This window comes from Ascidia mentula, chromosome 4 (assembly GCF_947561715.1).
Source record: "Ascidia mentula chromosome 4, kaAscMent1.1, whole genome shotgun sequence".
Lineage (NCBI taxonomy): Eukaryota > Metazoa > Chordata > Ascidiacea > Phlebobranchia > Ascidiidae > Ascidia > Ascidia mentula.
In genome coordinates, this window is record NC_138569.1 from 7,503,193 (window position 1) to 7,519,346 (window position 16,154).

Genomic DNA, 16,154 nt, shown 5'->3' on the forward strand with positions numbered 1-16,154 from the left:
GGTTCTTTGAAAAGCACATACTTTATTAACACACAATTTAGCAAAGTTTATTTGTGTCAAGTCAATTTTTAACTACATTACTCTTCTGGTTTTACTAAGTTACTTTCTTGGAAATATGGCAAAGTAAGACCAAATACACTTACTGCCAAACAGGCTTACCGACAAACATATATATTCAGAGATTTTTGGAGTCACTTTTGTTTTCAAAAATATTATGTTTGACTGGCAAACTGACTTTTGATTCAAACTTAAAAAGATGTTTTGTATACGTTAACATAACTAGCTATTGCCGCATAAACAATTATACAATAGGGGATACAACATTACCAGTCCTTTAATATTTTTTGTTCTCTTCCAATTATCTTCCTACAGACAATCTCATTGTCTGATGTCTGCTGCTCCCTGTTTACCGTCAACACAGAAGGTGTAAGGTGTACCTTTTAACTCGAACTTGCGGTTATGCTCCAAAACTCGCCGTAAGTGCATATTAAACAACACGACTTTGCAGAGAAGGCGTGCATGAGCACCCAACTATATTGTTGTGAAACATTGATCTTAGTCAGCAGCAAAACTACCGTGACCACATACTGCGTAACGACAGAAAATTGAAAATAATATTGAATGAGTTTGAGAGGAGATATTTAAACTATATTTTCACAGAATTTAATGTTAATTCGAACAAAACGTCAGGAACAGGGAAACATTCTGAATACCAAAATATTTCGATAAAACGTATTGTGTTTTTGTTGACCCTTCGTGCAAATACGCTTAATAATAAAACAACCATTTCACAGTTTTTCGGGAATAGGAACATTTTTACCTCGAAATGTATGTAAATAAACCACCTTGCAACTTATTTTGGTTAATCTCTCAACTTTATGCGCAATCAACCCAATTTTGAAACATGCAGTCTAATACATGTGAAATGAGGCATAATTCCATGCATGTATAACAACCGGTTTCGGGGTTTCGACGATAGTGATTAAACACGCACACAAGGTTGATAAACAAGGTCAGGTAGCTGCCGAAAGCCCCGTGAACAACATAAGATTTTTTTGTTTAACGTTGACATTCAGTCCTCAGAGAATTTTTTTTCGGATAAAATTACCATCCTTCAAAGATAATGGTTGGAATGAGTGTAACACTATCTATACCTGCCTGTGTGCATCAGTCCGCTTGCCAACGATATTTGTCGTGTAAATCTGTGAAGGATGCGAGAAAGTAAGTTATATTCGGCTTCAGTAGTCGGTTGTGTTCGGCATTTATTGTCCAGAAATTTCAAAACAAGTGCCGTATCAGTCTTATACAACTGAATTGTCCTGCTATGGCACTCTTTGAGAAGACTTACTTTGTATTGTAACGTACACGAGCTTTCGCGTGTAACCCTCGCTTTACCATGTGTAAATCACACAAAGTGATACAAAAAATAGGCGCAAATTCGGGAGAAGAAAACGGCACGTTGTAACGAGTACGTTGGTTTGTTCCTGCGACATCGTCCTGTTTGTGATGGCTCATGAAGCTCCAATCTCTTTTGAGACCGTCGTTGATCGAATTGAAGCTGTCAATATGAAGTTGTTCGGCCGTTTTTCGTGAAAATCTCGAATTTTCCTTAACTTTTCTATGACCATCACCCGTACGTCATCAGCGCTGTGGTTGGGCTCGTTGAAGTCGGCCCCACTGGCTTTTCGGTGTTGTTATGCTTGATATCGTTTTTGTGGCTGTTCATTTGTTTTCGCAGTGTTTGTCCTGTCTGTCAAACGTAAAGAAAGCGTGTGGGCAGCGTACACATGTTATGGCGTACACCACTTTGGTCGTTGTATTCGCTCACAGAGGGTATATCAGGGTATGCTGAACGAATATTGAAGCCACACTCTAAATCCGCGAAAATTTACTTCCAAGACACAACGGATTTTATTAGGCATTTGTCTAAGATAAAAAACCTTCCGTTTCCAAACCGGCACTTCGACTAACCCGATTTATTCTTGAAAGCACTACAATTTCCAATTCAACGGCGTACATTACAACCATTCAGCCGTTTGTGCAGGAAGTCAACCAAGTGGATCCGAACATATGGTTTACAATGGAGTGGTCCCTCACATGTGTCCACTTACTGGATGTAACAGTCACACTACAAGACGGTGAACTCTCTACCTCCATCTACCGAAAACCGACGGATCTAGGTACGTACCTACACCCTTGTGGTGCCCACCCCAGGCATGTGTATCTGTCAATAGTGCATTGTCAAACGATGCGATACAGACGGATTTGCCCTCGTCATGACGATTGCAATACGGGTTTACGTGATTTGCGGTACATTCTTGGCAAATGGCTACCAGTCCAGCTTGGTAGACTGTGAAATGAAGGGAGCAGCAAAGAACCCAAGAATACAACGACCAAAGGAAAGACTCCAGTCGTATACCACTCGATTGGCGCCTCAAGAAGAGTGCAAGGGACCTGCAACCTATTTTACATCCACACTTACCAGTAATAGCCTATAGGCAACTCCCTAACCTCAAAAAAAACCTTAGTCCCCACCACACTGACTGCACCCAAACAACGGTTTAGAACTTCCCAACCTTTTTCAGTTCGCGACCCGCTTTTAATGCAAGTTTTATTGTGCGACCCACAATGAGACATGACCAAACGATGTTACTTAATGATAATGCAATAATTTCGTGATCTAATAGAAAACTGTAACATAAACCATATGCTTCGCGACCCACCTGAAATAGCTTTGCGACCCACTGGTTGGGAAGTACTGGTTTGGAACTCACCCTTGCGAAAGCACCAGGTGCTCTTTGTGCAAATTGATCAACCCGGCAAACCACATCACCACTACGAAAATAAAAGACATGAAACAAAGGGAACATTCAGCTGAAAGTCCACCAACGTGGTGTACGCCATAACATGTGTACGCTGCCCACACGCTCTTTACGTTGGAAAGTGAGGACAAACACTGCGAAATAAATGAACGGCCTCAAAAACGATATCAGGCATAACAACACCGCAAAGCCAGCGGGGGGCGGGCCGCTTCAACGAGCCCAACCACAGCGCTGATGGCGTAAGGGTGATGGTTTTAGAAAAAGTTAAATAAATATCGATACTTGCAAGAGAAACGGCCGAACAACGTCATATTGACAGCTTTAATTCGATCAACGACGGTCTCTACAGAGATTGGAGCTTCATGAGCCATCACAAACACGACATGTCGCAGGAACAAACTAGCGTACTCGTTTCAACGAGCCTTTTTCTTCTCCCGAATTTGCGCCTATTTTTTGTATCACTTTGTGTGATTTACACCTTATGAAGCGAAGGTTACACGCGAAAGCTTGTGTACGTTACAATATAAAAGTCAGTCTTCTCAAAGAGTGCCGAAGCAGGACAGTTCTGAAATACAAAAAAATCAAATTCAGATATATCAGGCCTCGTCGGTAACCCCTCAAATGCGGATTTTATTCAGTGCCGCCTGCACAGCTGTGTTTCCGAAGATCATCATCACGTTCATGGCAGTGTTGAGTGGATATGTTGCATACGCTTACTTCGAAGGTTGCGACCAGCTGAAGTCAAAAAAGATAAAAAAAAGCGGACCAAATGATGCCTTACCTTGCACTTGAGTCACTTCATGATCTTCCTGGGATGTCTGGATTCTATGTTGCAGCTGCATATCGCGGCACGTTGAGGTAACGTTTAGGTTTTATTAACAAAAAAGCATTAGACTGTCATGCCTGGTATAGAGACAGAGATTACGTCAAAGTTAAAATATTTTCAGTGTTCGAAGCCAATCATGTAATATTTACTATTTTTGTTCTGTGTCGTCTGGTATCAATGCTATTGGCTCAATGATTCTCAAGGATTTAATCATCCTGTTAAACCCACACTTGACAGACACCAAACAACTAATTATTAGCAAGCTTATAGGTAAGTTTGAAAATAATAATACTACACATTAGGACAAACATTACTTGCAAAGTTTTGCAGCCTTGCCAATAGGAGTTTTAGTAGCAACCATCGCCTTTTTCGCGACGATGAGTACGCAGACAATCATTTCCATTATTTTCTCAACCCGAGGGGCAATCAGTGGCCCTTTACTTGGAATTTTCACAGTTGAAATTTTTTTCCTGTGGTGCAACACAAAGGTGGGTTCAACAATTTCCTTTCCATCCAATTATTTTTATCAGTTTGTATTCAAGAGGCTGTAAATATCCTTCGTATGTACATCGTAATATTGTTACAGGGTGCTTTTGCTGGTCAAGTTGCGGGTATTTGCTTTAGCCTGTGGATAGCTCTCGGAAGTCTGATCAACGGAAGAAATCTAGAGTCCCTGCGTCTTCTTCCTACTTATACAGATAATTGCACGGTATCGGTCGCCAACTACACTGTTGCTTACATCAATGTTTTGACCATGTCTTCCAGTAAATTTACTAATCCCGCTACCACACCATAACTGAAGTGTAAGTTGATAAGAGAAGACGATCAAAAACGTTCAACAATTATCATTTTATTCAGAGTGGAAAAGAGTTGCAATCCAATGCAGGCAATGTCTTTTACGTACTACACGCTCGTAGGGTTTACCATCACTGTTATTGTTGGAATCGTGGTTTCTGCTTGTACAGGTTGGACACTAAATGAAAGGCTTTTAAAAGTATTATAATAAAATGCCGTTGTAGGTTTCAAAAAACCAAAGAAGATGGACCCAAAGTTATTTCTTCCTGTGATTGATAACTAAATTTTTCCAAAGTCAGTCGTAAAATTTTTCCGATTTGGAGTTCCACTACTAGTTAATGAGATAGAGGATCACAACAATGAAGAAGAACTGGGTTTACATTCTATGGATAATATTTCCAATGAATACCATGATGCTGTTATTTTTGCTTCATTGGGCCGTTTAGATGCCCCGAGTGACAACAAAATTGACTGAAATCAATGTTATTTTACTTACTTACACCACGCACCTGTAAAGTCATTTATCTGAATTTTAACTTGTAAATAAATTCACTAATCTAATGAGCTTTGCAAATTAATGTGTTTTACGTGCGTGTATTCTCGTGGCGAAATATATTGAAGTCACTATATCCACGTGTCAAACTTCCTAAGTCCTAACATCCTGCTTTGTGAGCAAATCATACTCAGTGCTAAGACCTCCAGAATTATATCTAAGTCAAGCTTCATTTATGGTGTTTCTTGTAAGATCTAGGATAAAAGTCAGCATATCAAGGGTATACTATGATCATGCGGCAGTTGCACCTTGAGCAACGGAAAATATTGGATCCACACAGGTTAACACTCGCTTTGTTTCCTACGCTTGCTTTGTGGTTAATATAAAATCATGGCAAAATACAATTACCACACATATTTATTTATACGTTTTTTATTTGTTTTGGTCTCGTTGCGAAAAGAGGTGCGTGCAACTTATTCATCTGTGTGATACGACGCACATATTTTGCTGCATTTGATTACCCAATATCAACATGTTTTAACATTCCATTGACAAAGCCCAATCTGGTTTCAATCATCAGAAACATGGGCGGAAATTTCCTGGGGGACGAAGATGACTGGTCCCGCAATATTTTAGTTGGTGGGGAAATAATATGATTTGCAATTTTTAATGTTTGGTTTTAAACTCATAAAACATTCGCTTTTGTCTGATCATTGTATTATTTGAAAAAGACGTGTCCCCACTGGTCATTGCTGCCTCTCTAGAAGGGTTCATGTATGCGCTGTAAGTCGCGATTTCTGTGGAAGTCCTCACGGTCGTCTATTATTGTAACACAGACAGCCGAACAATGTTTAGTTTTGCCGGGGTTGTATTAGTTTCATCTCATAAGTTGTTTTGCATCAACAGAAAAGTACAGCAACAGAAAAAAATGTTTGGTTAAAATGATGTTTTGAAATAAAAAAAAGGGTGGAAATAGTCATGTTTAGTAATTATTTTCATGTCTTGGTCATACATATGTGGCGGATAATTTGCTGTTATCGTTTTATTTACAATCCGAAAAAACATAAAAATAGTTTTATTACTTTGTGATTGTCACCCCCAAAACTTCATACGTATTCTCACACTGATCGGAAAGTTCAGCTCAAACATAGAAATGATAATTGCAGTAGTGAAATAATTTATCAGTGTCACATGAACAGGTCTAAAGAAAAAAACGTTCTCACGAGCAAATAATGCAGCCACTGTAACAAGCTTGGCACATTAACCAACACGTGTTGAGGAAACAAGCTGATTATGGCTGAAAAAAGCTTCTTCGGAACTCTGGATATTGTTATATTCGTTGGTAAGTTGTTTTTATGTAAACGTTAAGTGTGTGTTTTGGTATATTTTCTAGTATTCTTTGTTAGCTGCGTTTTTAACATAGCTTTACCGGCCCTTAGGTCACAATTTCTGGCAAATCACGAATTAAGTTTATGAATATTAAAGCTTTATCAAATAAAACCCCAAGAATGTCAAACGACCTTAACAAGACGTGTTGTATCGAATGGGTATACTTTTAGATGCTCCGTAAAAAAATGATTTTATTCGTTTTCCGGTGCTGCTTTTTTTACAGACATTGAAAGTGTAAATTATCACTCCTTTTTTAAAATCTTGGCACATTGACACAGGGAAAAACCTTATACTAGTTTAGTTCATCTATGCAGCCTCATCTTGTCAAACTTGTTGTAAAGGGTTTAATGTGTATGTCTACAATATAGGTTGCGGATGCGCGGGTTTGCCAACACGTGTAAAACTTATTTGTTTTTCAGTTACTCTCGTGCTCTCCGCCGCCATCGGAATCTTCTTCGCGGTCAAAGATCGACAAAAGAAAAATGTTGAGAACTATTTCTATGGCGGAAAGAAAATGTCACCGGTGAGCAAAAATCACAAATGTGTTGCCAATATATCTACAACATAACTGCACCATATCCAACAGATCCCAGTTGGCTTTTCCATCGCTGTAAGTTTCATTTCTGCCATAACCCTCATCGGATATCCAGCGGATACGTACCTGTTCGGAATGGTAACGATTTGGTATGCTTTCACCCTTGTTGCGGCGACGGTTGTGGCATGCCTCTACTACATTCCCTTGGTTCACCGTCTTCAACTCAACACTATTTATGAGGTTTATATACTGTCAATTTATTGTAAACTATTGTGAGAAAGCATTCCGCAGAACCTAATTACAACTTTGTGTCGTTTCAGTATCTTGGCTTGCGCTTTCATCCAATCATCAGAAAGATCACATCGACCATAGAAATTATTTATATGGTATAAAATGTTTTCTATAAAGCTAAAGATTTTGTGTTTCTTGTCATTATTATTTGACGCATCAACATTCGAGAAATTTTCTTTCGACATGTCTTTTGTGATTTAAAAATTTTTCAGATGACTTACATGGGACTGGCTGTGTATCTGCCGGCCCTTGCTCTTAGTGCTGTGACACCGATCTCTATCACGACGAGCATAATCATTACTAGCGTCATTTGTACTTCGTACACGACACTTGTAAGTTATATCCAATCAAATACTTTTGCAAAAGATATTGGACAACAGCGGTGTCGGGTTACATTTAAATAAATTCTTCGCACAACCCGATTTTGAAATGACTGATTTCATGCAAAGTTCAATCAATCCGAAACCTTCCATGTCGAGTTTTTTTGTAAATTTCGTACCATATCTTATTACACAATATCACATCAAATGTAAAAAAAATATTAAATTCTTCACTGCAGGGCGGTCTTAAGGCAGTTGTGTGGACAGATAACCTGCAAGCTGCCATAATGTTTATCGGCTCCCTTTCAGTTCTTATACAAGGAACAATTATAGTTGGTGGGCCTGCAAAAGTGTGGGAAGCCAATGAGAGAAGTGGACGCAACAACATTTGGACGTAAGCTGCCATTTTGATTCATATAAAAACATGTAACAATTTGATGGCGAACATACACTTCCTTTGATCGACAAGATGAAATTGTAGACTTGCTATTGCGTATGCGCAATGAAAAACACAACTTTATTTATCGACAAGTTTAATTGTACATTACCCTGCACACCCACATCTTACCTAACGTTAAAGTGAGATAAACCAGAGTATGTTGATGTTTTAGGTTTGACTTGGACCCAACGATTCGAACAACGTTTTGGACGGTTATGGTTGGAATGAGTGCAACACTATCTATACCTGCCTGTGTGCATCAGTCCGCTTGCCAACGATATTTGTCGTGTAAATCTGTCAAGGATGCGAGAGTGTAAGTTATATTCAAAAGATTCTGTAGTTTTCGGCATTTGTCGCGCAGTAATATTAATTCTGTGCGAATAAGGTTTATTTATCACGGATTTATTGCGTTTCAAAACTGTTTGTAGCCCATGGAATGTTTGCTGGATATATATGCAACTAAAAAAAGATTTGAAGACATCAGGCCTTGTCCGCAACCCTTAAAATGTGGCTTTTGTTCAGTGCCGCCTGTACAGCTCTCATTCCGAAGATCATCATCACGCTCATAGCATTGTTAAGTGGATGTGTTGCATACGCTTACTTCGAAGGCTGCGACCCCCTGAAGTCCAAGAGGATCGCAAAAGCGGACCAAATTATGCCTTACCTTGCACTTGAATCACTTCATGATCTTCCTGGGATGTCGGGATTCTTTGTTGCAGCTGCTTATAGTGGCACGTTGAGGTAACGTTTACAATTTCACGCATATTTTGCAAGGAAATTGCGTCAAAGTAAAAATATATTCAGTGCACGGAGATTCCCATCACATAATAAATATATTTACTTTTAGTTCTGTTTCGTCTGGTATCAACACCATTGGCTCAATGATTCTCAAGGATTTCATCATTCCGTTAAACCCACAGTTGACGCACGGAAAACAACTAATTATTAGCAAACTAACAGGTAAATTTAGAAATCATATCACGACAAATAAAACAAATTTACATGGATAATTTTGCAGCATTGGCAGTTGGAGTTTTAGTGGCAACTATCGCCTTTCTTGCGACGATGAGTTCGCAGACAATCGTTTCCATCATGTTGTCAACCCGTGGGGCATTTGGTGGCCCTTTACTTGGAATTTTCACACTTGGCATGTTTATACCGTGGTGCAATGCAAAGGTGGGACTGACACTTTCTTTTCCAAGTGTACAGTTTTGACCAATTTCCAAATAAGCGCCTGTATACATCGATCGAATGTACATTATAATATTGTCACAGGGTGCCTTTACTGGTCAAGTTGCGGGTATTTGCTTCAGCCTGTGGATAGCTCTCGGAAGTCTGATCAACGGAAAAGATCCAGAGTCCCTGCGTCTTCTTCCTACTTCTACTGATAACTGCACGGCGTCGGGTGCCGATTACAGTGTTGCTTACACCAATATTTCGACCAGTAGTTACCAGATGTCTTCCACATGGAGTGAATTTACAAATCCCACGAACACCCCAATTGAAGTGTAAGTTTAGCAACTCAAGCGAAATAAAAAAAAATTACAAATCAATAAATGTTATTAAATACAGAGTGGAAAAGAGTTACAATCCAATCCAGGCAATGTCTTTCATGTACTACACACTGGTAGGGTTTACCACTACTGTTATTGTTGGAATCGTGGTTTCTGCTTGTACAGGTTGGAAAATGAAAGAAAGCCTCTTTAAGAGTATTGTAATGAGATTGTGTTTTAGGTTTCAGAGATCCAAAGAAGATGGACCCAAAGTTATTTCTTCCTTTGATTGATAACTCAATTTTTCCAAAGTCAGTTGTAAGATTTTTCCGGTTTGGAGTTCCGCCATTTGTTAATGAGGTAAAGGATTATATCCACGAGGAAAACCTGGTTCTAAATTCTATGGATAATATTTCCAATGAATACCATGATGCTGTTATTTCTGCTTCGTTAGGCAGTTTAGACGTTGTGCCGAGTGATAACAAACGTGAATAAAACTATGAAATTCATGTTGCTGGCAGGTATATTGCAATTCAAAATGTACTGCTATTCTGGTGAATAAAAGTGATGCTAGTTGGGTATATACTACATACAGATTTTATATGTGTTACCACTGGGTAAGTAATTTGGTTTTGTTATGTGTTCACTATAATTTTTCACATCTGTTCCAGTGGTCAAAAGCAAGTCTCGGTTTTGTTTATTTTGACATCTTGTTTCAACCTTTTATTTAAATTGAGGTGGACAACGACACGCATATATATGTGTGCTACTTACCCTACGTAACTGCTGTGAAGTCATTAACCTAGAGTCTAATTGGCCACATTTCAAATGAGTTTTCAAAGAATACATTCAATTGGCCACATTGAAAGAACAAGGCACGTAGAATTAAATCATGCAACAATGACACCTTGTTATCCTCGGTGAAAACCGTTGTTGATACAGCATCCTTAGCAAAGTCATTTCCGCAGTTCAGATACTTTAACTTATTCGAAGCCATACGCAGTGCTAAGACTTCTAGAATTATTTCCTTCCCAAGGTTCACTCAAAGTTCTGATTGTTAGACATAAGTTCAACATTACAGGAGTATATTATGATAACATGCGGCAGTTGTATCTGATGCAACAGACCGTGGTGTTGACACTCGCCGCGAAGGATTTACGCAGGTTAACATTCGCTTTGTTTCCTACGCTTGCTTTGTGGTTAACAAAATCAAGGAAAAATACAATTACCACACATATTTATTTGTATGTTTTGTACTTGTTTTGGTCTCGATACGAAAAGGGATGTACATCAGTGTGACACGGTGCACATATTTGGGTGCATTTGATTCCCCAATATCAACATATTTTAACATTCCATTGACAAAGCCCAATCTGGCATTTGGTTTCAATCATCAGAGACATGGGCGGAAATTTCCTGGGAGATGAAGATAACTGTTCCCGCAATATTTTAGTTGGTGGGAACATAATATGATTCGTTCTTCTTGAAAATCCGCAATTATTAATATATTTTTTTCATGTCTTGGTTAGACTTATGTGGCGAATAATTCACTGGTATCTGTTTGTTGACAATCAGACACAAAAAAAATTGTCACCCCCAATAATTTACACGTATTATCACACTAATCGGAAAGTTCAGCTCAAGCATAGAAATGATAAGTGTAGTGGTGTAAGAATTAATCAGTGTCACATGAACAGGTCTAAAGAAAAAAAACGTTCTCTCGAGCAAATAATGCAGCCACTGTAACAAGCTTGGCACATTAACCAACACGCGTTAATAAAAGAAAATGATTATGGCTGAAAAAAACACTTTCGGGACTCTGGATATTGTTATATTCGTTGGTAAGTTGTTTTTTTGTAAATGTTCAGTGTATTTTGGCACATTTTCTAGTATTCCTTATTACTATTTATAAAATATTAAGACCACATGGGTTTAGTGCATTTTTAACATAGCTTTGCCGGCCCTTAGATCGCGATTTCTGGCAAATCACGATTTAAGTTTATGAATATTTAAACTTTATCATATAAAATCTCAAGAATCTCAAACGACCTTTACAAGACTTGTTGTATCGAATGGGTATACGTTTTATGCTCTGCAAAAAATGATTTTATTCGTTTTCGGGTACTGCTTTGTTTACAGACATAGAAAGTGCAAATTATGATAGATATTTTCAAATCTTGGCTCGTTGACACAGGGAAAAACCTTATACTAGTTTAGTTCATCCATGCAGCCTCATCTTGTTAAACTTGTTGTAAAGAGTCTAATGTGTGTGTCTACAATATAGGTTAACCACAAAAGCGGAGATGCTGATGCGCGGAATTGCCAACACGTGTAAAATGTATTAGTTTTTTAGTTACTCTCGTTCTTTCCGCCGCCATCGGAATCTTCTTCGCAGTCAAAGATCGACAAAAGAAAAATGTTGGAAACTATTTTTATGGCGGAAGGAAAATGTCACCGGTGAGCAAAATCACAAATATGTTGCCAATAGATCTACGACATAACTGCACCATATCCAACAGATCCCGGTTGGCTTTTCCATCGCTGTAAGTTTCATTTCTGCCATAACCCTCATCGGATATCCAGCGGATACGTATCTGTTCGGAATGGTAACGATTTGGTATTCCTTTACCCTTATTACTGCGACATTCATGGCATGCCTTTACTACATTCCATTGGTTCACCGTCTTCGACTCAACACTATTTATGAGGTTCAACTACTGTCACTTTATTGTAAACTATTGGGAGAAAGCATCCCGCAGAACCTAATTACAACTTTTTGTCTTTTCAGTATCTTGGTTTGCGCTTTCATCCAGTCATCAGAAAGATCACATCGACCATAGAAGTGATTTATATGGTATAAAACGTTTTCTTTAAACGTTAAATATTTTGTGCTTCCCGTCATTACTTTTTGACGCATGGATGTCAAAGAAATTTCGACAACTTATTTGTAAATTTATCAATTTTCAGGTGATTTACATGGGAGTAACTGTGTATCTTCCAGCCCTTGCTCTTAGTGCTGTGACACCGATCTCCATCACGACGAGCATAATCATGACAAGCGTCATCTGCACTATGTACACGACACTTGTAAGTTATATCCAATCCAATACTTTTGCAAAAGATATTTGGACAACAACATTTGGAAGAACAAATTGATCGCACAACCCGATTTTGGAATAGTTGAATCTCTGACTAATCCGAAACCTTTCTTTTTGTTTAATTTTATGTAATTTTTGTACAATATCTTAGATGAAATACTTCACTGCAGGGCGGACTTAAGGCAGTTGTATGGACAGATACCTTGCAAGCTGCCATAATACTTATCGGCACCCTTTCAGTTCTTATACAAGGAACCATTATGGTTGGAGGGCCTGCAAAAGTATGGGAAGCCAATGAAAGAAGTGGACGTAACAACATATGGACGTAAGCTGTCATTTTTAATCATATGAAAACAATGAACAATTGAAAGGATGACGAACATATAATTATTATTATCGATGAGATGAACTTGTACAATTGGTATACGTCGTATATGCGCAAACAAAATACAACTGCTGTTTCCCTTCTGCCTTTCAGTTTCTTATTATCTCGACGCTTTTCTGCAACCTTCTGTAGTAGTACTGATGATGAACCAAGTAAAGGTTCGAAACGTTTACTGAAAATGATTAACAGCATCTTAGCTTTGGCTTTTTTATTCAAAAATACAACTTTATTTACCGATATGTTCCACCGTACAATCGGCCCAGCCCTTCATGTCTAATACTTAACGTTAAAGGTATGAATGTTTTAGGTTTGACTTGGACCCAACGATTCGAACAACGTTTTGGACGGTTATGGTTGGGATGAGTGCATCACTATCTATACCTGCCTGTGTGCATCAGTCCGCTTGCCAACGATATTTGTCGTGTAAATCTGTGAAGGATGCGAGAATGTAAGTTACTTTCATCAGGTTTGCAGGCTTGGCAGCCCAGGCATGCAGACTACCTGGACCATCCACTTTTTCCCGACAAGTTTGAGCAAGATTTAAAAAATCAAGCCCTCAGATCTCATGACTCTGGTCCCCTACGTATACGTGAAAGATGCCTGGCAAGTTGTTCGTTTGCGCACCAGTGTACTTTGGCCACAATGTACCCCGTGAAACCACTGCTCAGTCGGTAAAGCGTTGGGTCTGGTTGGCACAGGATCGTGAGTGCAAACCTCACAGGCTTGATTTATCAAATCTTGCTCCGACATGTCAGGAAAAAGTGGCTGATCCAGCTAGGCTGCGAAGCCTGCATAACTAATAATCGCGATACGGTAGTTGTGATCGCCAAGCAAGGACCTGCGCAGTGGGGCGATCCTGCCAATCATGCCATTGCATGAAATATTACTTTCATCATTTTGTAGTTTTCGGGTTTTTTTGCTTGGTAATATTATATATGTGCAAAAAAACGTTTTTTGTCACAGGTTTATTGCGTTTTAAAACTGGTTATAACATGCCAAAAGCTTGTCGTGACTGTAGATGAAAAAAGATTTAAATACATCAGGCTTCGTCCGCAACCCTTCAAATGTGGGTTTTATTTAGTGCAGCCTGTACAGCTCTCATTCTGAAGGTCATCATCACGTTCATAGCAGTGTTAAGTGGATGTGTTGCATACGCTTACTTCGAAGGCTGCGACCCCCTGAAGTCAAAAAAGATCGAAAAATCTGATCAAATGATGCCTTATCTTGCACTTGAATCACTTCATGATCTTCCTGGGATGTCGGGATTCTTTGTTGCAGCTGCTTATAGTGGCACGTTGAGGTAACGTTTACAATTTCACACCTATTTTGCAAAGAAATCACATCAAAGTCAAAATCTTTTCATTGTACGGAGTGTCCAATCAACATATAATAAATATATTCACTATTGTAGTTCTGTGTCATCTGGTATCAACACCATTGGCTCAATGATTCTTGAGGATTTCATCATTCCGTTAAACCCACAGTTGACGCACGGAAAACAACTAATTATAAGCAAGCTAACAGGTAGATTTGGAAATCATATCACGACACATAGGACAAACTTTACTTGGGTAATTTTGCAGCCTTGGTGATAGGAGTTTTAGTGGCAACTATCGCCTTTCTCGCGACGATGAGTTCGCAGACAATCGTTACCATCATATTCTCGACTCGTGGGGCATTTGGGGGCCCTTTACTTGGAATTTTCACACTTGGCATTTTTATACCGTGGTGCAATGCAAAGGTGGGATTCACACTTTCGTTTCCAAGTATACAGTTTCATCATTTTGTTTGTAAGAGCTTAAAAATATCCTATGTACATTCTGATATTGCCACAGGGTGCCTTTATTGGTGAAGTTGCGGGTATTTGCTTTAGCCTGTGGATAGCTCTCGGAAGTCTGATCAATGGAAAAGATCCAGAGTCCCTGCGTCTTCTTCCTACTTCTACTGATAACTGCACGGCGTCGGGTGCCGACTACAGTGTTGCTTACACCAATATTTCGACCAGTAGTTACCAGTTGTCTTCCACAGTGAGAAATTCCGCTACCACTCCAATTGTAGTGTAAGTTGGTCAGATCAAGTGAAATAAATAATTAACAAACGAAAAAATATTATTTAAATACAGAGTGGAAAAGAGTTACAATCCTATGCAGGCAATATCTTTCATGTACTACACACTGGTAGGGTTTACCACTACTGTTATTGTTGGAATCGTGGTTTCTGCTTGTACAGGTTGTGCAATGTATGCATAGTTCATCAAGAGTATTGTTATGAGATTGTGTTATAGGTTTTAAAGATCCAAAGAAGATGGACCCAAAGTTATTTCTTCCTCTGATTGATAACTCAATTTTCCCAAAATCAGTCGTACAATTTTTCCGATTTGGAGTTCCACGACTTGTTGATGAGATAGAGGATCACAACAATGAAGAAGAACTGAGTTTACATTCTATCAGGAATATTTCGAATGAATACCATGATGCTGTTTCTTTTTCTTCGTTTGGCAATTTAAATGCGCCGAGTGATAACAAATGTGAATAAAAGTGATGTTATTTTGGTGTATACTGTATGCACATTTTTCGTACGTTTATTTATATATTCAACAGCTGCTTTTTAATGCCATTGGGTACGCAATTTTTTTTACCACATCAGGATTTCAACCCAGGACAACCTGGCCACGAATCCCGATGAGGATTCCCTCTTGGTAAAAGGATCGGGCGCTTGACCGATTTTCCCAATCACCCGCCTCAAGTAGTTTGGTTTTCGTCATTGGTTCACTATAATTTATCACATGTATATCAGTGGTCAAAAGCAAGTAAGTGACCACATTTCGAAAAAGCTTTTTGCAAATCAATGTGTGCGTTTATCCTTGTGACAAAATGTGTTAAAATAACCAATTATGAAGAAAAATTCCCGAGTATCAACATCCTTGGTTGTAAGAACAAAGCACGAAGAATTAAATCATGCAACAATGACAGCTTCTTATCCGTGGTGAAAACCGTTGTTGATACAGCATCCTTATGCGCTTTCGCCCAAATCATCGTAAAAATAATTTCCGCTGCTTCAGATACCTCAACTTACTCGAAACCATACCCTGTGCTAAGACTTTTACAAGTATGTCCAACCCAACGTTCACTCAAAGTTCAGATTGTTAGACATAAACTAAAGATCAACATATCAGGAGTATACTATGATATGATATTGTAGTTGTATCTGGAGCAATGAAACATGTTGTTGCACACACTATACCGCAAACAAAAATGTTTTGGCTTCT

At 38.8% G+C, this 16,154-nt stretch overlaps 2 protein-coding genes across 2 annotated transcripts; both read left to right on the plus strand.

Moving 5' to 3' along the window:
- The first annotated feature begins 6,229 nt into the window (after positions 1 to 6,229).
- LOC145897966 (sodium-coupled monocarboxylate transporter 1-like) lies at positions 6,230 to 9,898 on the plus strand. The gene is made up of 13 exons (XM_082986420.1): positions 6,230 to 6,278; positions 6,745 to 6,848; positions 6,912 to 7,100; positions 7,181 to 7,246; positions 7,364 to 7,483; positions 7,711 to 7,865; positions 8,083 to 8,223; positions 8,433 to 8,651; positions 8,758 to 8,870; positions 8,929 to 9,086; positions 9,186 to 9,418; positions 9,483 to 9,589; positions 9,645 to 9,898. Exons 1-13 carry the CDS (start codon positions 6,230 to 6,232, stop codon positions 9,896 to 9,898), a joined length of 1,908 nt encoding a protein of 635 aa, XP_082842546.1.
- A 1,297-nt stretch (positions 9,899 to 11,195) lies between these two features.
- On the plus strand, positions 11,196 to 15,421 carry LOC145897967 (sodium-coupled monocarboxylate transporter 1-like). The gene is made up of 13 exons (XM_082986422.1): positions 11,196 to 11,244; positions 11,757 to 11,860; positions 11,923 to 12,111; positions 12,192 to 12,257; positions 12,371 to 12,490; positions 12,672 to 12,826; positions 13,194 to 13,334; positions 13,968 to 14,186; positions 14,298 to 14,410; positions 14,470 to 14,627; positions 14,722 to 14,945; positions 15,009 to 15,115; positions 15,171 to 15,421. Exons 1-13 carry the CDS (start codon positions 11,196 to 11,198, stop codon positions 15,419 to 15,421), a joined length of 1,896 nt encoding a protein of 631 aa, XP_082842548.1.
- The last annotated feature ends 733 nt before the right edge of the window (positions 15,422 to 16,154 follow it).